We start from the raw sequence: 22615 nt of genomic DNA on the forward strand, positions 1-22615 counted from the left end.
AAACCACCAGAAGGATATATTTTTTTCGTCGCATATTCCAAAACTCAAAAAAAGTTGTGTGTGTGTGATGCAATTCAATGTGGAGGGACATTCTGGAGCTGAGCCCCTTGTCCACCTCAGGAGTTTTCCAATCGCCCTCAGCTCCCGGATCCGCTCATCTCCAGGCTTGGCTGCGGGCAGGAGGCTTCTCTCTATCAGACTCCATCCTGATTTGCAGGATTGTCACACGCATCTCCAGCACGCACTCACGCATACACCGTCCACACGTCCACGCAGGTGGCGCTCACGCCTGAGCATTTGGGCTGGGCCCTCTTCCACCATCACCAAATCAATAGTCCCTTTGGGTCACTGTAGAGAGTCCACACGGCATCAAATTCAGAGGCAGAAAAGGTCTGGGACTCGTGTGTGTGTCGGAGACAAACGCGAGTGGGGGTGGGCTTTGGTATTTTCACCTCAATTTAACAGTTATTGCAAGCGAGTGAGCGGAAAAAGACTCATCATTCACACTTTTCCGCCTTCTGCTACCCTTATTTAGTTATTTAATTAATTTACATCCCGCCTTGGAGACGTGGGTGCGAGCCCGCTCCCTTCACAAGAAAGCTTATCCATTGAAAAACTTACAAATCGGCGCGATTCTAAGGAAGTCTAATCCAGTATTGCATGTTTTTTGGCTAGGGTAAATTTGCTTTTTTCGTGGAGGACGAGGGAGGAAAAGACCAGAACATAATGTTTTTATACTAGACAAAGTTGACTCAACAGCATCCTCGTTTTGAGGGGGGGGGGGCGTTGCGAGAGGGGGAGCCTTGAGATGAGAGGGAGGAGGATATTATTTGAACACACCGCAGCCCAAGTTAAGCCCTTTCGTTTCACTGATTGCAGCGGGGAAATTGTTTTTTTAAATGTCTAAATCTCTCCTATTGGATGCAATGGAAATTAAAACTTCTTAACTCTGCCTGCGTAAGATGTTGTCAGCTTCTAATCAACAGTAAACTCCATACTTCCAGGTAATTGGGTATCAGGAGTGCCAACTTGGTCCCACGACCATGGGTGCCCGAGGTCGTGGGTACCATGCAACGTGCATGGTCTTGGCACCGAAATTTGTGGGTGCTCAAGCACCCAGGACCCCAGGGACTTGGCACCCATGGTAGGTATAAAAAATTTACCTTTTAAGAAACAAATGGATTTCCCTTGGAAAGCTGCAAATGATGGGAGAAGATAATGTTTTATTTCTCCGAATGATAGTCGTTATCAAATTATTTAGTCCTACTCATTCCCCCATTTATTTCTCTCTTTTCAAAAACAACCCTTTCACTCACTTCTCCTGCCTTGTTATTTATATTGTTATTTCTAAAGCGATGAATTTGGAACATCGTATCTCTCGCTGAATTATGTCTCTTGCCTTCGTTGTCGTTGAGGGCACTGCATCAACGGGAAAATGATCACCAGCCCCCTAACATACGCATTCTTCCCTTTAAAGCTAGTAAAAAAAAAACCCAAAGCGACCAATTTTACCAACTGCAGCCTCGCTTTGAAAACTTCGGAAGGGTTCTCCTATTACAGTACTTTGAATTATAGCATTAATGCATATTTATTTCTAGCTATCAATCCGGCACCACTTACTCTGGAATATAACCCCCCTGCCCAAGGACTTTTAAACTATCCCAGAGAGGAGGAGGTGTCTGAATTGCACGTCCCTCTCAAGTGTTGTACGTTGTTTTGTTTTTCTTTTAACCACAGCAAAGTCAGAGGTGAATTCAAAGTAAAAAATAAAACACCCCCCACACCCATCGCAAAACACAAGCAGAAGCCCAGACGAAGTTCTCCGCAGAATGACGCAAGGCAAATCAACGGAGAGTTTTGGTCCAGTAGCAGGAGGTCCAGGCGCAGGACAGATGGGCATTGGCTGGTGACGGGGACCAATCAAGTGAATTAAGTTCAGAGGCCATTTCCAATGTCTTCATTCTCAGTCTTCCGTGGCCAGCGGAATAAACTTCATCTCGTATGCATGCATGCATGTATGTATGTATGTATGTATGTATAAATAAATAAATAAATAAATACATAATCAGTGTGGCAATGAAAAATGTCAAGGCACCCACTGAATCGTATTGAATTTAGAGTTACTTGAATCGAACGGATTCATTTCTCTCGTTTGATCTTCTGAGAACAGCCCCTTAAGACTGCAGGGGAAGACTAACTAACATCTCGCTTGGTTTCATTTAAGAATAAATAACGAGTTTTAAGATATATAGATATATATATATTAGGTTGCTGTGGGAGTCGGGAGGAAATCGACTTGGACTTTTCAGTTTGGCAAACGATGGCTTTGAATCAACGAGCCCCTCACTTCGGGGTTTCGTCGCCACACTTTCTTTTGGGCACAAAGAGCCCTGATTTATTCTTCCCCTTTGCTTGCCGGCGTTTGTTTTTACCAAGTCTGGCTATTGTTGTGAGTGTTGCAGTCATTTTATGCGTATTAGGAATTCATGGAGATTTCAGTCCTGTTTCAAAAGAAAAACCAACCTATGTTCCATGTCATTTGGTGCACAAAATAGGGTAGGTTAGAGTGGGAAGTTGGACCTGTTAAACCGGAAGTTAAATCGGGAAATTCTCCTAAATGTACTTTTAAATCCAAAATTCTATCTGGAGGGTATATATATATATATATATATATATATATATATATATATATATATAGGATGCTCCTCACACCTATTTGCAAATATCCCACTGATTTCACCATGTATATTGTTCTGAACTCGTTGGAGGAAAGATGAGATAGAAATGTAATAATAATAATAATAATAATAATAATAATAATAATAATAATAATAATAATAATAATAATACAATGGGACTTGCTTCTAAGTAAGTGCGTCCTAGGCATAAAGCACATTCGCAATCGGATTCTATCCCCGCTTTCTCCGATTTAATACCCACCAAGTTGCTGCGGCATGCTCCCAAATAGTTTGCAAAAAATACATGAATACAATTTTACTCAGATTTCGATTCCGTACAGCGCATTTAAGTCTCCCTCACCTTGCAAGGCTTTACCCCTTCAAAGCAGCTTTTCATTGGTTTTGAAACAAGTCCCACTCTAAACCAATTTTCGTTTACCTCCCCTCCTCCCCTCAGATGAAGAAGGAGGTAGAACCAAAAAGAAGAAACCCAAATCTTTTTTTGAATTATCATTTCACCGTTTTTAATTTGAAATTTTCATCCAGAAACACTGGTCCATAATAATAAATATATCGATAGTTCTCAAGAATATATAAAAAATAAAGACACGTCATCGTCTGTGAGGCCCTTCACAAAATAGTGTCAAGCAAGCGCCCAGAAAGGGGGAACGGGAAAGAGAGAGCGAGAGAGCGGGGAAGGTCCGAGGGAGAGTCAGGGGACGCCGAGCCCGCATGCAGGATGGGACTGACTGAAGGATGGGAGGCCGGGGAAGCGCGCACCGTCTTGGACGCGGCGGATCCGGCGTGGAAGGGTTGTCTCTAACCTAGTGCGGGGAGGCTGGACGGCTCCAGGGCAAAACGGGGAGGCAGCAAACTGTCTCGTCTAGAGGGAAGAACATCCTGGGCTAGCACGTCGAGACTGCACTCCTAAATCCTTGTTACAAGGAAAACTGCCTTGGTGCCGTCCGAACAACCATGGTCTGGATACTAATAATAACAGCGTAGGCTCGAAGCACGCATGCAGTCGCTTGAGAGGAACGGACGCCCCGTCGGAAAATTAAAAGGGTTGCTGAACCTGGCCCAGCGTAACTTAAAAAAAAGAAAAAGCCACGTTCAGTCCGATTCAAAAGCCAGTTTGCTGAGTTTAGCCAATTAGTGTTCCTGGGTTACTCTTATTTTCAAAGGGTTTATGTTCCCAGCATAAAAGGCCTTGGTTTGTGGATCCGACCGTTCGTCGTCTAAACTCCCCTAGCCCAGAAGACATTGGAAATAAGCGTCCGTGGATATAAACCCCATTCAGCCTCCGCTAAGCAGCTCCAGTTACTGCAGATTCTACGTGCACCCCCATCCTTAAATAAAGGAGACACCCCTCTTTTCTCGGGAGGAAGCCCCGCTGGTTTGAACGGGACTTAATCCAAAGTAAGTCCTCTTACTTTGTCTAACTCTTGTAGTTGCACTGACTTGCACTGCTTGACTCAGAAGTCCTGATGAAGTTTGCACAGGATTGCAAACTTCACTAGGATCCTGGCCACTGGTTTTTAAAACGAGCTTACTTCCAAATCAGCCCCCACACTCTTCAGCTCCAGGAATGACCCTCCCACGCTTTCGTAGACGGCGAAATCGTTGCGAACCGCAATCCAACCAAGCAAGCGACCGCTTCTGCAGCTGTGAACAAGTACAATGAAAAGAGAGAGAGAGAGCCATCTCTTCTCTCGCCCCCATCCGTTTTCAAGCACTTATTTACATTCTCGTTCCCTCCCCTCTCCCTATTTCCTGGATTGACAGGGATTTTAAAAGAAAAAGAAATCACAGGAAAAAACAAAACACCCAGAATCCAACCAAAAAGGTTACCTTGCAAGGTCCTTTGCCCCTAAACACACACACGTCCCCCTGGTTACAGCAAATGAAGTTTGGAGACAGCATCAGACGGGACGGAGGGAGGAAGGGAGGGAGAGAGAAAGAGAGAGCGAGAGAGAGAGAAGGGAAAACAGGAGTTGGAGGAGGAGAATCAAGCATGCGACGACACCGCGGGACCTCTGGGCTGCTTCACCTTCTCGAGTCCTTCCGGCTTGCCCCCCCCCGTGGCTTCCAGGGCAGCGAGAGGGTTTTTTTCCGAGGGGGCGGGCGGTGGTCTTCGCTAGACCCTCCCGCGGGCGGGCGAGAGACTTGGCCAAGGCCCCCTCTGAGAGGCGGCGGCGAGTTCACTTCAGCAGGTCCTTGGCTTCTGTGGAGATCCGGGCCAGGCTGGCCGTCGTGGTGAGAGCCGAGAGGTGCGGCGGCGGAGGCATCTGGCAGATGCTGCAGGGACAAGGCAAGCCGGCCCAGTGCTGGAAGCCCCCTCCGAGCTGCAGGGCCGGCGGCGCCGGGGGGGTCTTGAGCAGCGAGTGCGGCGGCCGGATGGCGCCGATGGCCGGCAGGGAAGCCGAGAGCGGCGACGGGTTGCCCCCCGAGGACAAGGCGCCGCCCAGGATGGGGTGCACAGGGTGCACGGCGCCCGGCGGGTGGGCCGGGTGCCCGGCGGAGTGCGCCACCGTCCCGCAGTGGAAGGCCGAGTGGTGGCCGCCGTAGATCTCGCCCACCAGCCGCTTCATCTCCTCGAGGGAGCTGGTGAGCATCAGGATGTAGTTGCGCGCCAGCAGCAGCGTGGCGATCTTGGAGAGCTTGCGCACCGACGGCCCGTGCGCGTAAGGCATCACCTCGCGGAGTCCGTCCATGGCCAGGTTGAGGTCGTGCATCCGCTTGCGCTCGCGCCCGTTGATCTTCAGCCGCAGCTGCTGCAGGTCCTGCTCCGACAGCTGCTTCTTGATCTTGTACTTGCTGCTTTCGCTCGACGAGCCCTTGGAGCCGGCCCGGGAGAGGCCCTCGCCCGGCCCACGCTGGCCCACCTCGCTCTGCGTCGACGAGACCGAGTGGTGGTGATGGTGGTGGTGGTGATGGTCCCGCAGGTACATCTCCTCCATGTCTGGCGAGGAGGCTCTGCTGGAGAGAGAGCTGGAGTCAGAATTCATGGTCTGGCTGCAGGGGCCGGGAAGGTGCAAGAAGGGGCTTCCCCGCTCGAGGGGAAGGAGGTAGAGGAGGAATGGCAAGCAGGCAGGCAGGAGGGTCACCAAGCTCTTCTGCCAACGAGAATGAAAGTGGTCGAGACAGAGGAGGAGATCCCCCTTCCCCGCCTCTCTCTCTCTCCCCTCCCTCTCCAGGAGAGCTGCTGGCTTCGTGTGCGTGCGGCTGCGCGCCTGAGCTCGCTCTAAGGCTGCCTCGCCAGCCGAGGGGCTTTTTATAGAGCCGCGGGCGAGCCAGAGAGACAAAAGGCGCCCTCCTGCCTCGAAGGGGCTTGTTCGGGATGACGCGCCATTCTTCAGCGGGGCGCGCTTGGACGGCCCCGTTTAGCAAGGACCCCGCTTCGCAGGCATTGTGCGCCGGAGCCTCCCGCGGACCCCTTAGCCCAGGGACCCGCGGGAGTCCCGGAGACGGCAGCCCCGCCCCGCCGGGGACGGACAGCGTGCACAGCCTGCGCTCGCTTTGGCCTCTCTTCCTCGACGGGCCGGGAGGAGGCTGGAGCCCTCGTCGGGGCTCAAGGGCGGGGGCATTTTGATCCTCCCTCTTGGTATGTGTCAAATAAATAGGGGGTGGGTGGGTTAGGAAGTGGAGGAGGGGAGAGAGACACTATCCAACATGCCGGGAGCTGGGCTTTCCAAATCCCCGCAGCTCCGAGCTTAGGGAGGCGCTCGTACTCCTTTAAGCAACGTCGGGTTTTGTCCGTCCTCTGCATGTTTACTAAGAAGCAAGTCCCGTTAGAAGTACTTTTGAGCAAACGACGCGTAGAGAAGAGGCGGGGAAATCTTACTCCGAAGTAGCCTCCGAGGGGTTTCGATGAGGTTTGGGGGAACACTCTGAGGCTACTCAGGAGAAAGTGATTCTGCCTCGGTTCGCTGCCCGGCAGAATCAGTGGCGCTCGATCGGGTTAGCTATCCCGGCGAATTTGCAGTTTAATCCTATGCGTGCTTACTCATAAGCAATTCCTTGTGAGTTCAGGGCGGCTTGCTCCTAGGTAAGTGGAGATAGGACTGCAGTCTTAACTGAAATATGCATCAGACTGCTGTCCCCGAAGCTCATCCCCTCTTCCCAGTGCATTTAAAGGGGCTGTTTTTATTCGGACTGGGTTGTGGGTTTATTTGGACTGGGTTTACCCCTACTGCCGGTTTCAAAGGCAAGCGTGCCTCGTTACTGTCCAATCGACGTGTGAATGCTTTCGTTTACTCTATAAAAATGTAGGCCATGTTCCTGAATAACTCACTTTTCGAAATAATTTATCCCGCCCCCACGTCTCTTAATACCTCTGGCCTGTCCAGAGACGGTAGACAAGGGCTTTACTGATGCATACATTTATTTTATTATTATTATTATGAACTATAAACGCGGCGGTTCGCAGACTATATTTTTGTTGTTTTTCAGTTTAAAATATTGGAGTTTTGCCTGACATCTCCATGGACTTTTCAATTCTTTTATCATTTCTCGAAGTTATGTTGAGCTTGTTTATTTGGTTGGACGGAAAAAAACAGGGATAACTTGCTTCCCAAGTGAGCGCAGATACATATATATTGAAATCTCCCCAATATCTCTGAAAACTTTCAATCTTAAAATATGATGGAGACTGCGCAGATTCAATGGAGAGTATAGTTTCGAGTATTGCGCTTAGCTTAGTCCATTTACTGGGAACCAACTTTTATTGATTCTCTGGGATTTAACCTTCAAATAAATCTGTTTTTTTTTTCAGATCAGTTTATGAGTCTGCGGGAAATAGCTCACAGATGAAACTGGACTCCGTTCCGTTCGCATTCCTTTGGCTCACACCGTGTTCGGTTTCTTTCTATCTTGCGGAAATATGCAGAAGGCATCCTAAACGGCGCAACAACTCCGTGTGTGTCTGTGTGCGCGTGCGCGTGCATGTGAACAAGTGACCCCCCAAGTAAGCAAAAAAGAAGCCGCCTCTGCCACACGTCACCAAGGAGGACAACATTCTGCAAAACGGAGCCAGCACAGAAACGACTACACCCAATATAATATGCACCCAAATTTGTTTCAAATTTCGCTTGGTCAGGCAGGGTAAGGTAAAGCAGCGTAGTTCTCCTAAAACGGTTGACCACCCCGACCCCTAAATGTGTTAACTTGGAAGTAAATGCCACTGAGTTCAAAATGCCTGAATCCATTTTTACCAGGACCCCAGTTCTCCCCTGCGCACTTACTGGGACCAAACCAAATTGAGAGGCAACTGCGGCGATTATTTCCCCGTTGCCTATTGTTGAGCGAGGAGGGCACCTGTTTCTAAAACTCTTCGCTCAAAGGGAAGTCCCATTTTGTTCAGGATAACTGACCTGTGAGCGTAACCAGGATTTTTGTTGGGGGGGGGGCAGCCAAAGCTGTTGAGTTGTTTTTTTAAGGAAATCAAAGTAAAAATACCCGGTGAATAAGATATTGCGGGAGGCAGACTTCTGCTGGGGGGGGGGACCTCAGATAATTGAGTACTTTCAATGCTTAACAATAATATTTGTGCATCTAACCCCCAGGTAAGTCTAGAGCTCACAGTGACGTTTACTGGAAAATCCAGCCCGCTGAGATTGATGGCGCATCTCCTGCCCCAAGAAATAGGCACGGAATGAGGACCTTAGCATGGAGTCTGAAGCAGCCCCCACTTGGCACTCAGGGCCACTGCGTGGGTGCCCTCCTGCAGGCAGAGGCGAGGTTCAGACTTGCCCTTGGGCTTGGAAATCCTGGGACTAAGTGAGGGCACACTGTGCCTTTGCAACACATCCTTTCATAGAATTCTGGGCACTGTGGTTTAAACCTCACACTTGCCATTCTCAGCAGCTCTTAAGGAACTTCAGTGCCCAGAATTCTTTGAGGGGGGAAGTGTGCTTCGACTGTGCTTCAAAGGTATCGTGTGTGTAGGGTGCTCATATCTCCTCGTTCAATGTGAGTTGGATCACCGCGCCAGAAAAGCCAGGGACTTTGGCAACTGCTTCGGTGGTGAGACCGTGCGAGAATTTGTCAGGCAGAGGGCCTAGGCGGGGGGAAGGCTTGGGAAATGGTTGAGGGCAGGCCAAAGGGATGCGCCTTTGACTGTTGGGGCAACTAGTTGACAATCTCGCTTGTCATGGGAAAGGGTTGAATGACAGAGGGTCAGCGACTGGAAAAGAAAGGCGCACGGGCGCCTCAGCTTCTGGAGACCTGTCAAGAGAAGTTTGCTCCAGAGCGAAGACACGCGATAGCTGCTCCGGGTCTTGAAGATGGTGCTGGACACCGCGACGGAGAGCAGGTGGCTTGCAGTCTGTTGGCAGCTGATTTGCGTATGGGTAAATCCGTCAAACATACGCCCAGAAGTTTGTTCGGCCTTTATTGGTGGGTTTTCTTCGATCCAGGAGCGCGCACTCCTCGATCGTGTGAACTCAGGAAGCCAGCACGCACGGAAAGTAGTTGCGCGTCTGAGCCTTCCCACCTTCCGGCACTCGAATGGCGCTCAGAGCGCGTGGCCGCTCTCTAAATCGAGAGGGACCTGCGCTTCCAGAGACGTCTGTCTGGGGAAGAGGGGGGTGCCGCCTTCGCAGCACCTGCTGCCCCCAAAGCACTTGCAGGCATAAAGGATCCCTCTCCAGCGAAGCTCTACTAGGGAAGGGGGGAAAGTACGGTAGATATTTTTAAATACTTTATGGAAAGAAAGAAAGAAAGAAAGAAAGAAAGAAAGAAAGAAAGAAAGAAAGAAAGGAAGGAAGGAAGGAAGGAAGGAAGGAAGGAAGGAAGGAAGGAAGGAAGGAAGGAAGGAAGGTTTTTGGAAAATAACCAGACTTAGAAATAATATCGCTCTTCCTCATTTCCTCCCTTTAAGTCCCTGAGATGGAGGAAATCCCCAACCAAGTGACGGAACTGGAAGCGAGGCTGCCTGGAGCAATGGAAGCTTTTAGAATAGTGAAGCCAAACCAATATTTAGACGCTCCTTAATCCCAGAGCATTTGCTCCAAGCAGACCTACTTCATTTTAGCATCATCTCCGATGATGTTACGAGATCTGTGCTGCCGTCCTCCGCACGTTTTCTTGGGAGTAAGCGCCACTAAGCTCAGTGGAACTTACTTCTGAATAGATATGCAGAGGCTAAAGCGACATGTTAACCTCAACCCTTTTCCATACTTTTATTCCCGCACCCCCACACGGAGCCCAGTCTTACCCCATCTCGGCGAAGATGCGGTTCGAAGCCAAAGGCTCGACCTGGAAGCGACGTCACTTTTCCAAAGCCTCCAAGTTGATTGCACTTCGGTCCTTTCCTGGGCGCGATTCCTTGCACGAGAACCCCAGAAGTACCGAGCGAAGCCGGTGGCGAAGGCTCCTCGCTTTAATCTGGAGAATGCATTTTTTAAAATATTAATAATATTATTAATAATAGCGTAATTGTTATTTTTTTTCCTAAATCGGAACTATTTTAAAAGGAAAGAAAGGAAGACTGACCATCCTGATGTACACCGGCAGCTGCCCAGAGAGCTCCTCCGTTGGAATGAACGATATTCACTGCCAAGGCGACTTAAGGACGATGTTTGGAGGAGGTGAGTGAAGCCTTCCCCCGGCCCCGTGACGAGTAAGCGGGACTGCCCATCGCCTTCAAGTCGCCTCCCGGGTCGGAGCCCTCTGCTGGATCCTCTGCGAACCGAGCAGTCCCCGACCGCCCGAGCACGACTTTCCTACGGATTTCTCCTGAGGCAACTGCTTCATCGGGGAGCAAACGCCTCTCCCAGCCCGCCCCACTCCTGCGTCGCTCTGCTGCTGACCCTCGATGGGAAATTGAGAGACCCCGAATGGAGGTCTTCATAGAATCGTAGCGTTGGAAGGGACCCCGAGGGTCATCTAGTCCAACCCCCTGCAAACGTGGGGCTCGAACCATGAGATTAAGAGTCTCGTGCTCAATCAGTTGAGCTGCTAGAGGGAAAAGGTCTAGCAAAGCGCGGCGTCTGGAGAGCTCCCCTCTCCCCGCTCAAAAGGAACGGCCCAGCTGGGGGTGAGGAGGAAAGGGAGATCAGGCATTCGTTCCATATGGATGGAAAAACACTTTTTGCATGCTACGGTGCACTCCCCCCCCTCCATGCGTCCGATGACTGAGCTGTAATTCCGAAACCAAGTCCCGCTCACTGAGCCACAACTGTTACATGGCCTGAAATGCTCGGCAACATTTTGCAACTTTTACACCCTATTCCAGCTCTGAAGCCTTGTCACCAACGCAGCAGCGTCCCGGTGAAGCTGAGTCCTTCTCCCCGTTCTTCAACTGGCGGAGAGCCACGTTTAGTCCACATGGAAGAAGGTGGTGGTTTTTTAAAAAGGTTTAACTTTGGACTGGCACTTGGATCAAGCCGCATCGAAACCCCAAGTTTTACAGCAGGCGGCCTCCAGATGTTTTTGGCCTACAACTCCCATAATCCCTAGCTAACAGGACCAGTGGTCAGGAATGATGGGAACTGTAGTCTCAAAACATCTGGAGGGCCGAGTTTGAGGAAGCCTGTTTTACAGAATTGTCTACTGTATAAGCATGTCTATACGGAGCGTGTAAAATCTAGCTACAGTACTGTACTTTAAAATGTCTGATCGTGTGTGTGTGAATGTGCATGCGTGCGCGCGCGCACATGTTTGGGGACTCCAAAATACAGTGGTACCTCGGGTGAAGTGCTTAATTCGTTCCGGATGTCTGTTCTTAACCTGAAACTGTTCTTAACCTGTAGCACCACTTTAGCTAATGGGGCCTTCCGCTGCCGCCGCTGCGCCACAACCATGCGATTTCTGTTCTTATCCTGAAGCAAAGTTCTTAACCTGAAGCACTACTTCTGGGTTAGTGGAGTCTGTAACCTGAAGCGTATGTAACCCGAGGTACCACTGTATCCACTGCATCATTCCTTACACAAGGTAACATCATCTCGATTTATAGGGCTAGTTGCGAGGACCCAACTAGCTTATGAAGGAAAGTTAAAAGAGTGACCAGAACCTTTGGTAATGGAGACACCCCTTCCTTCTTAACTGCTCCCTGGTGACTAAAGTATGCTAGTCATTGGGTATAGCGCGCAGTTCTTCCTACATTTTTAAAAGGAACACCTTCATTTTCCTCCTTAGACAGCTGTCCCCTCGGCGCCCTCACCTGGGAGCGAGCCCCACTTAACCCTTGCAGTCCCATTCCTCGTTTCTCTGCCACTCAGTCTCAGCCTAACCTATCTCACAGGGTTGCTGGTTAAATCAGGAGGAGAGCTATGCATATTACATTGAGCTCATGGGAGAAATAAAGGTGGGCTATAAATGCCATCAATAAATCCATATCCTAAAGAATCTGGTTCCAAAGCAGACCAGCGCTTGGCCGTTGGAGAGGTTGGGTCTCTGTCCTGAAGTGATCCCCCTGACTTCCGTGCACAAGTGCCGGGGCCCCTTCCTTGGTGGAACCCCCTAGACTAGACAGCCTGGGGGCAGGGAAGGAACAGTCCTTTATTTTCTCCCGTTGCTAACAAGGCAGCAGCAAGTCTTAAAACGTTCCTCAAGGCGATCCTAGGACGATGCATTACTCAGTTATTACACCTATTATTATTTATTAAATTTGTATACCGCCCTTCATCCGTAGATCTCAGGGCGGTTCACAACATAAAAATACAATAGGAACCCCCCCCCCCACCGCAAAATGCATAATAAAAACAAATCAATTACCCCACCACAAACACTGGCCCAGTTGCTTACCCCCGAGCACAGTGGCGTAGCGTGGGTTGTCAGCACCCGGGGCAAGGCAAGTAATTTGCACCCCCTAACCCGTGGATTTGCGCCCCCTAACCTTAACCCTAATGTTGCGCCCGGTGCGGCCGGCCCCCCCTGCACCCCCCACGCTACGCCACTGCCCGAGCAAAGCCCCTTGTATTGCGCGGGCTTTGCTTGCACGCAAATGGACACACCCACAAGGGATCGGCATTCAGTCATTGTGCTATGGCTGGCAGGCGGACTCTGTGGGACCCCATGTCCCCAGGAGCATAGCGATCTGCCTAAGTACTGTCCATCCGGCTCAGTATTGTCTACAATGAGTGGCAGCGGATCTCCAGGGTTCAGGTGGCCAGGAGGTCCCTCTCCTGCCCTACCTGGAGATGATGGAGGCTGAACCTGGGACATCCTGTGCGCAACGTTTTACGCCGCGATCCTTGATGTATTTACTAGGAAGTGAGTCCCGCTGCGTTCAAGGGGATTGACTTCCAGGTCTGTGTGCACAGGATTGCAGCTTTCGGGTCTCTCCGTCCCCCACCCTCCCACTCCGGATCAACGCGATGAGCGTTGAAGCTGCATTTCGATTTTAAGAAGGAACCGCTGGTGGAGCGAGGCTGGATGTGGACCTGATGCTCTCTGTCGGGTTTGTGATGCTCATATAAAGCAAACGCAATGCCTCAGGTCAGTGGCGTAGCGTGGGTTGTCAGCACCCGGGGCAAGGCAAGTAATTTGCGCCCCCTAACCCGTGGATTTGCGCCCCCTAACCCTAACCCCCAGATGTTGCGCCTGGTGCGGCCGGCCCCCCCTGCACCCCCCACACTACGCCAGTGGCGTAGCGTGGGTTGTCAGCACCCGGGGCAAGGCAAGTAATTTGCGCCCCCTAACCCGTGGAGTGCGGCCCCCCAGATGTTGCGCCCGGTGTGGCCGGCCCAGCCTGCACCCCCCACGCTACGCCACTGTAGCACAGAACACCATCCCTAATCCTGCAACTGCAAAAAGTTCTGCAACACAGCACAACAGACCGTGCAAAAGGATCGTTGTTGATGCTTTTATTAAAAAAATGTAAACAACAGCCATCTTTATTTACACTATGAGCTAACTGTCTGAGATGGGTAAAACCAATCCCAAAGGGCCCTTACAAACAGTAGATTATGCTACATTTTCCTTGTTTAAATCCACAATGTTTTGGTTTTTTTAAATGCACTCTACCTCCCCACCCTTATACCCTTTCCACCCAAGACGTACACCTGATGCCTTTGTCACACATTACATGCACCCAACCCCTTCCCTGCAGTCAGCTAGATTTCCCTCGCAATAAACGTGGGTGGGTAGGTACCGGAGAAGGGAAACCTGAAAAGAGGAAGTGGCTGCTTTCCTGCATTCTGCCTCAGGGTCTTACTGCCCACCCTGCTCTGTTTCGTTGCTGTGTTTGCTCAAACGGAACAAAGAGCAGGGAAAGCCCCTCCCCTCCAGGCAGAGAGAGAGAGAGAGAGAGAGAGAGAGAGAGAGAGAGAGAGAGGCGCCCTCCACGAGTTGTCGAGCTTGGGCAACGGCTGCGCGGCCGATGGCGAGGCGCTAAGGCGCCGGCTCCCCAGGCTGCAGCGCTTGGCCAGGCGCTGCGCTTGCATGCCTGGCCGCGCCCAGCTCGCCTCAGCGCAGCGGAAAACAGAAGCAGTGGCGGAGACGACGACCCCCCACCCCAACCAAGCCTCGATTGCTTGTCCCTTCCCTCTGGACTCGCGCCCCCTCAGGTGTTGCGCCCGGTGCGGCTGGCACCCCTGGCACCCCCCACGCTACGCCACTGCCTCAGGTGTCACTAAGGCAGACCGTTTCCCAACTGCAACACGAAAGAAACTACCTTGAGGTTCTCCTTGTTTGTACCATGTGTGAGATGTTGTTAATGTGGACGAGAAATCAAATACCACGCGCTACTCAAAGTAGAATTTATATTTCCCTGACAGACAGCCCCCACTGGCCTATGCATGACTACTAAGTGGTTAATCCCCTGTTCGTTGGTTTGCTGATGGTGATGGTGATGGTGATGATGATGATGATGATGATGATGATGATATCTCACCTTTCCTCTTTTCTCCTCCATACAACCCTGCGAGGTAGGTTAGCCCAAGACAGGGGGGCTGGCAACAAGGTAAAAACGCTCATGTTAGAGTGGGAATCTGAACCCTGGTCTACCAGATCCCAAGTCCTAGTCAAACACTCTAACCACTACACCACACTGCCTCTCAAGTACATGTGCACTGCAGGCAGCCCCATATAAGAACAAGGAGATTAAAGCCAAACAAACAGTATGAATGTATTCTAGTCTGATGCAGGTTGCAATGGAACAGATTTCAAAGGAAGGGTGTTTTGGATTGATGTTATCACTGCCAGTTGCATGCACATTGCAGGCACAGGAAATGCAAAAATGATTTAAACTCATGGAAAAAAACCTAACTTTTTTGGGGGGGGGAGTGATGCTAAGACTGAAGGTGCCTTTAGCAGATCATTTCATACATTACAATTTCCCGGGACACATGGCAGATATCAAGTGGGGGCAAGAATCCCATCTCCCTAGCCTATATACCTGTTTCAAGGGTTTGGTAAGAAGCACAAAATGTTGACCAGACACATTCGTTTTACAGGTGGGTGCCATGAGTTCCATTCAGTTCAACACTTTTATTTCCTATTGAAAACCAACGGACCTCATTTAAGCATGTCCCTGCCTCTCTTACTAAAATTATGGCACTTGCATGTGGGACTTCAGCTGGATTGTACCCCATACATTTTGTGTGTGCCCTTACAAATGTAATATGGAAAATGGAAAAATTAGAATGAACACCTATTATTTAATATAAATTATTATGGCCCTTGCTAACATAAACTGTTAATATGGTGCAGAATTCATCCAGAGTCCCAGAAAGTTGATTAAGTCTCCTATAATTAAGAGAACAACAACAGAGTACATACAATCTGTTCAAGCAATTTAACAATGAGAAGAGTTTCCCCAGTATCTGTTCCTCATGCTGGAAATGCATTTCTTAAACAAAAGTCACATTGATTTGGAGTAGACCTTTCATGGACATAGGCTGAGGATGAACCTAAATAGCCCAGAATAATCTATATAAGATTATCTTAAATGGCAATATTTTTTCCTAATGGGACAAGTCTTGTTAATTAACAATATATGAGTGCTATTTGTTAGAGCCGGTAAGTCCTGTTTATGTCAGGAACATTTATGAGTGAGTAACAAGGAGTGGGACAGAAGCCTACATTTGCACGCAATTAATTTTATTATTATTTTATTATTACAATTTATTTCTATACCACATTTTAGCCCAAATGTCCGCAAACTGGCAGGCAGCATATTAAAATAAAATATGCAGTGGAGTACAATAAAATGCCATAAATCCATCAGCAAGCAAAACAGCAAAATCATGAAGGTGGAGGGCCAAAAGGAAGCCTCCCAATGGTAGAAGATGAAAGGGTATTCTCATCCCTCACACTTGATATCCATTCAGGCTGCAATCCACGTTGATGCCCCATTTAATTTAATGGTATTTACTTCTGAGTAGACATGACTAGGATTGCAGCTCACCCTAGTCTCCTAAAGCTGATGTAGCAAATATTTTTTTTACCCATCTTAGTATCTTTAAAGAAGACTGACTATAAATAAACAAATGGATCAGGTATCAATGACTCGTGTTCACCTGATGTCTGGTTTGAATGGGAAATCAAGGTTTATGAAGCCCCAATGAACTGGGAAACTGGTAAGATTTCCCACCAAGTGATCTGAAAGCTCCAACCACAAAGGAAAGCTCTCTCACATTTCTTACTCTTTCAACAGAATTATAATTTAGACGGGAAGTAAACATTGCATTTGAATCAACCCCCCAGTAGTTTGATTGGCAAGACAGAGAGCTTCAGATTCAAGAAAGCAAGATCCCTGGCGGGGGGGGGTGTTGAAGGGACAGGGGGCCATGTAACATTTGGAAAACAGAAGTTGCTCTTTTCCAAACCACAGCTGGTTCGCTCACCCCTTTGGAACCACATTTTCCATCAAAGGAGAATGCCTGTTTGATGAAGAGCAGAAATCATGTCTGACGAGGACAGAACTGGCTCGAAACATTTTCAAACAGCCTTGAATGCAAGGATGCGAGAGTGTCTCTGAATAGCAGAAGCTGCTGAAGTGCTAATTATGAGAATATATAGGAAATGTAATTTGTTGGCAGAAGTGGAAGTTTAATTTTAATGATGCATAAACAGCATGGCTGGTTAGGACCAGCAAGATTCATTATATAGTTCCATTTTGGCAGTCTTTGAGAGTGAAACACGTGAACGTCTATAGGCAGCAATTGCTGACTTGATTTTTACTAAGGGATTGTGTTCCAGCTGGAAAACACGTCTCTCATATCAGACTTCTGGTTCTTAGTTTTTTATATGTTTGATATGGTTCACCTTCTATGCTTAATAGGGAGGTACAATTTTGCAGTAGCAAGGGGTCTGGCTCTAGCTGGAAACCCAGAATGTTATCCTTGTTGTTTTTGTTTAGTCGTTTAGTCGTGTCCGACTCTTCGTGACCCCATGGACCAGAGCACACCAGGCACTCCTGTCTTCATGTTATCCTTACATTGAGCATATAAAAAGACTGTGTCAGTATTGTGAGGTAGATCCACAGACTTCAGTCTTTTTTCAGAGTCCTGGTAGACATTATGGGAGAAATGAGCTGCCCTTGCACTCATTCTCCCTCTCCTTCTGGTAGGTAGTCAAACACAGCATGTGACATGACATCATCTTGCCATATGTTGCACTCCCAAAATGATAACAGTCAATTATGTAAGCAGTGCACTCTGATATGATGTCACACTGCCCTCTGCTTTCACGAGCGACACAGAACTCAGCTGCATATTTCTTGTATGCCTTCCCCAAACTGGTGGCTTTCAGATGTTCTATCTAGACTACAACTCCTATCAGCCCAAGTCAACATGGCCATTGGTCAGGGAAGTTACAACTGGGCATTATAAGGCTGAGGAAGGCTGGTATACTTAGAACCCCATGGTGCATGTTTAGAAGCAACATATAAAATGAAACCAACATGGCAGTTACAAATCAAGGGTTAATTTCATTGGAGTGAAACACTTTAAAGGCCATTTCAGCAGAAAGTCTAAACACATCATGAACAAAAGTCACTGAAATCAATGGTAGTAAATTTTGGCCAGATTACATCATCATGTCCCACTGTTTCCAACTTAACTGAACATTGGATTATGTCACCGAAAGCGACATCTTCAGAAAGAAGGCATTTTGCAAGGCTGATTCCACAAGTTTTATGTGGGACTGTGTTAGTGTTGGAAATACCAGGGGTGCCAACTTGAATAAAATATTGGGGGCCCCGAGTAAGCCCTGCCCCACATAACTGATCACATGATGTGGTGCATGAACACCATTTGAATGGCAATGCCCTTCAACTTTGGGGGGTGGCAGCCCCCTCAAATATTTTATTAGGAGTTGACTCCAATAGCTACCGTAATACAATTCTGAGAATCTCATGTTTGATTGATTTTGCACTCCTATCCAAAATATTAACCCAACAAATTGTCACTGGTGGTGCAATGAGCCTCTCACTGAAATTAATGGTGCAACTCCCAAGGATTTAATGGTTTTGGAGTATCAGTCTCCGTATATTTAGTGAGCCATGTGAGTAGATGCACAGCAATAATGTACTCAACTGATTCCTAGAACAAGATGAGTCAAACGCCATTCTCTTCTGGACTGAATGCAAAAACTTAAGAAATAAAAAGGAAAGCCTTCCCCCAACGACTAATCATAAAGCTTGGCGAGTTGGACTGACAGTGTTGGAAGTCAGCTTGCAAAGTGTAATTAGTTTTATTTACTGTTCATGAATTGCTAATCCTCAGTGGCATTTGCTACTAATAGCATGAAATTAGTTTGTATAAACAAACAAAATCACTTATTCAGCGGTGTGCATTTGATTCGCTGTACTAAAGGCAAGGCAGTACCTGAATACTAAGTTTAACTTTTAATGAACGGATTACAATAAGCGAGTCCATGAGTCTTTTCAGGCTGTTAAATATACAGAGGTATTAATTAGCAGTGGGGTAGGTGATCCTTTTTTGGATTGGATGGAACTGCAACTTGTTTATATCCATTGATTAGAGAGTTTATTTCTGAAGGGCTTGTAGCTGCATGCTGTCATTGGTAATGCGCTTCCACTGTTTGTTTTTGCCATGTGAACTTTAAAAGACTGACACACAATCCTTAGTGTGTGGAGAACTGGTGGCAGCAGACATTCTGATCCCGGGAAAGATTTGATTTCCCTTGACACCTGGAACAGTTTGCATAAGAAGCTTAGGAAGATTTCTGCACTCCTTCATCCCCTCCCCATCCTTTTACATACGTTTATGCACTATGTCACGCAATGTATTTAATGTCAGGCATGCCATCACTGTATTTTGGTGAATAGCTGTGCAACAGGCCTTGGATCAAGAACGGCATCTCATCCCCCTCATCAGGCTATTGAGCTTCCCAGGTTGAGACCAGCCCACAGGAACCGACGCACAGCGAGAGAGTCCTCTTGCAACATCTGGCCACATCATAGGTATGGGCTGCAAAGCCTATATAGCAATAAAGGACTCAGGTTTGAACCTGTCAGGTTATAGGCTTCCAAAGAGAAACCAGCCCTGAGCCTGAGAACACCATATAACATAGGTGGGAAAGTTTCACTGACGTGACTGGTCAGTTAGTTAAGTATTTCTATTGTTTTACTTGATCGGTGGGGCAGGTGCTCCTCTGCTTCCCCTTGCCTATGCCTATGCCTCCATGGGTCCTAAACGCTGTTACAAGGCTCCTGTTTCAAGTTGCCCCCTCTTAGGAGCTGGGGAATACTGCCACCTTTTGTTGCAACTCTCCACTTGATCTAATAGCACAATCAGTAGAGCAGGAAACTCTTAATGCCAGGGTCTTGGGTTCAAGACCCAAGTGGAGTGAAGGTTTCCTTGTGGTCCCTTCCATCTCTATGATTCATGTATACTCCAGGGTTAATACTTTGGCATTCTGAACTGAGATGGAGGGTTGGCCTTGGTGAGCCTTGACCCAAATGAATCCCTGATCACTTGCCACTAACTAAAAATCTGTCATTTTCTTTTTGCCAACCAAAGTCTACACAGCCATAACAAACCACAGCAGAATCACATTTCCCATGTGCAAAATAGTATAGATTGTGTGCTAGGATTTTAATTTTTTAAAATACTTATTTATTAATTAAATAAATGTCTCGCCCTTCCTCTTGAAGCGCATGTGAGCCATCCCAAAACCGTACAGGCTGGCGGTGTGTCTGTGTTAGTAAGCTGACGGTGCCTTTTGGGACAGCCATCTGGCACTAGAATTGCATTTAACATCCTGTCCCTGCCTTTACCTGGTTTACTATTGGCCTTGGTCTTAATTCAGATGTATAGCACTTTAAGACCATGCATACAGTACTTTAACTTGCTCTCTATTAATTTGAATGCATTTAGGCAAATGGAAGATAATGCACTTGGGAGAAATAATGTCCAGGCCAAATATTCAATGGGATAATGACATTCATAAAGCAGTGAAACAGGGGTAGGTTATGCTGATTGGGAACTGATAAAATTTTGACACAGAGATTTTATTTTTTCAACCCCTAAGGGACCGTTAATGGTCTCAAAGGGGATTCTGCATATTCCAAATGCCATATCCACACCCCATATATAAAGACCTATAGCCACTTATCTGCTTATTCCTTGTATGGATCTCCCACCTCTGGTCTTGTGCGGTGGGCTTTGGCTTTAAAGCTTGTATTTCTATTCTAACAGAGCAACGGTGTCTCCCACTAAATGAGTAACTAGATATTTATTAAGAAGCAGAGGCACTATAAAGGACGGAGCAGTAAAAGCAGCACTGGGAAGCTTAGAAGCAATGATAGTAGCCGTATTCCGTTCTGCCACCATTACTGTCGAAATAATCCCATTCAAGACTCTGGAGGGAAGGCAGAGAGGGGGAAACGACAGGAAAGCCACTGCTAGAATGAGTTTTGATCTTCAAGCAATTTGGAGGCAGGTGTCTTTTATTTGCCTTATAAATAACCAACCCACAAAGTCAGCACTTAAATAAATAATAGTGGTGGCTAATTAGTAGCAAAGGAAGCCACTATCAATTAATAAAACATCTATGCTGCTTCTGTATCAACTGCACCGGAAAAGAATGTTTATAACATGTTACATCTTGATGTCGGTGAAAGTATCCTTCCTTTAATACACTTTGGTGTGGGAGTTTTCCAGCTTCTCATGATATTTCAGTTACCCTGTTGCTGCTGGGTCAGAGGGGTACATTCTGGGCTTGGCAGGAAATGAAATAGCCACACAGTGCTCTTCAGTGAACTCCAGCCTCACCCAATCAACTCTAACGCATGCTGAATAAAGCAAGGGTTTTTGCTTGGCAGAAGTATGTACACATCTGCTAAAGGGCACTTAATGTATGAGTGGGCAGCATTGCACAAGCTGTAGAGCAGCATTCTCAGGGGCTGAAAGAAACTATTCAGCTGGGGTTGGCAAACTGCAATCCTTTCCCTCCCACCATGTTCAAGGATGGATATTATGCCCCACTTCCCAGTGGTGTACCGTGGGGGGGGGGTAGGGGCACTTGCCCTGGGCACGAAATTGTTAGGGGCGCAAAATTTCAACACCTGGTGCTGCCTCAATACAGCTGCGCACTTCCATTGCTGGGGTCAGTTGAAAATGCGAAAAAGGAAGTGACTTCTCCAGACAATGGAATGACTCTTATTTTCTTATCTCTGTGGCTGTGATCTCCTGGGTGACATGGACGCCGTTAGGTAGTTGAATGCGCATGCGTACTCCATCCGTTTCCCTCCCTTCCACTCCTCGCACATGGCCCCGGGCTCTAACAACCCACGCTATGCCACTGCCACATCCCGCCTGTCTTTCTTCACTTAAAAGCACAACACTATGCTTACCGATACGAGCAATAACCTAGCCCTACACCAGACAGGTTTTGGACCAGATGGGTTTAACAGACACATTAATATGAGTTTGAAAACTTAGCAGCACCTGTCCTTGTATCTGGAGTTTTAATAGGCAGTTAGAGGGATGCTGGGCAATAAGGACATGAAGTATTGAAGAAGGATGCCACTAGAGAGTAAAGCTTCATCAGGGCCTATGGCGCTCATGAGATGCTGCTCGCTTAACCCCAGTGGGATGGATTCTGACTCATGCTATTGCTCAGTGCTTCTGTGTTGCCTTGGATAATGACCAGCCTCCTCCTTGGATTCTGGCAGCAACAGGTCACCCATGAGTTCTCTTCCTGCTTGCCACACCAACATACTCTCCTTTGTAGTGTTTATAATGTTGTGCTGGTTTATAAAGAACTGGGGTCCAAGCAACTACCAGATAAAAGCAAGTGATCCAGCTCTTTTTCTGGAAAGTAATACTATACAAATATATTACTTGGACAGACAGAAATAGACATTGGATTTATTTCAGATATTAACTGAATAATTTCTAAAAGAGGAACCTACTGAATTTGCTGAAGTCTGGCTTCTGCCACGTTTCCAAGTTATTAGCATTATGTATACTTTATATGGGGTGCCCATCTATAATATGTTCAGAAATCAGGAATAGAAACTATAAACCATTATAGCAACCAAATCAAGATTGTATGCAGTTTTTAGATACTTTGAACTGGGTAATTACTAACTTAACTGTGCCTGTGAACTTGTCCTCATTAACTTAATAATTAGCAAGATCTTGTTTGATCTTGGAGTTCATTAGCCATTGCAGCTGGAAAATAGTTTCAGTTCTAACACATCAAAATAGACAATTAAAGTGATAATAAAGAATCAATATCATTACCTGCTTTTTAGATTTCCTGGGGTCGCCATGTGCCTAATTAAACAGCAATGCGTTTTTTAAAAAAGTTATTTGGTCCACTTTGTTTTTGGATTAACACAAGGAAACCTTGGCATTATCAAAAGGCTTTTTGAAATGAAGCTCTGGGTGCACAGTAAACCTCACCAGGATGTAATTGGGTGCGGTGTCTGAAATCATGGAGCTGAAATTAGCTGTGAGAAAGATGGAGCTGAAGATGTGGTTCAAAAATAGTTTTAGATGACACCCTTGCATTTTTAT

At 47.5% G+C, this 22615-nt stretch overlaps 1 protein-coding gene across 3 annotated transcripts; it reads right to left on the reverse strand.

Moving 5' to 3' along the window:
* Positions 1-3214: 3214 nt before the first annotated feature.
* On the reverse strand, positions 3215-10627 carry OLIG3 (oligodendrocyte transcription factor 3). 3 transcript variants are annotated; one of them, XM_083498207.1, is made up of 3 exons: positions 10173-10627; positions 9895-10064; positions 3215-5654 (listed from the first exon to the last, which is right to left on the reverse strand). In XM_083498207.1, the coding sequence occupies exons 2-3, from the start codon at positions 9897-9899 to the stop codon at positions 4880-4882; spliced, it is 780 nt and encodes a 259-aa protein (XP_083354333.1). In that variant the 5' UTR covers positions 9900-10064; positions 10173-10627; the 3' UTR covers positions 3215-4879. The 3 variants fall into 3 exon arrangements, with proteins under 3 accessions (XP_083354333.1, XP_083354334.1, XP_083354332.1); XM_083498208.1 differs by lacking the exons at positions 9895-10064; positions 10173-10627 and adding an exon at positions 8904-9191; XM_083498206.1 differs by lacking the exons at positions 9895-10064; positions 10173-10627 and having other exon boundaries at positions 3215-5827.
* Positions 10628-22615: the final 11988 nt, after the last annotated feature.

Source organism: Podarcis liolepis, assembly GCF_965112155.1.
Source record: "Podarcis liolepis genome assembly, chromosome: 3".
Lineage (NCBI taxonomy): Eukaryota > Metazoa > Chordata > Lepidosauria > Squamata > Lacertidae > Podarcis > Podarcis liolepis.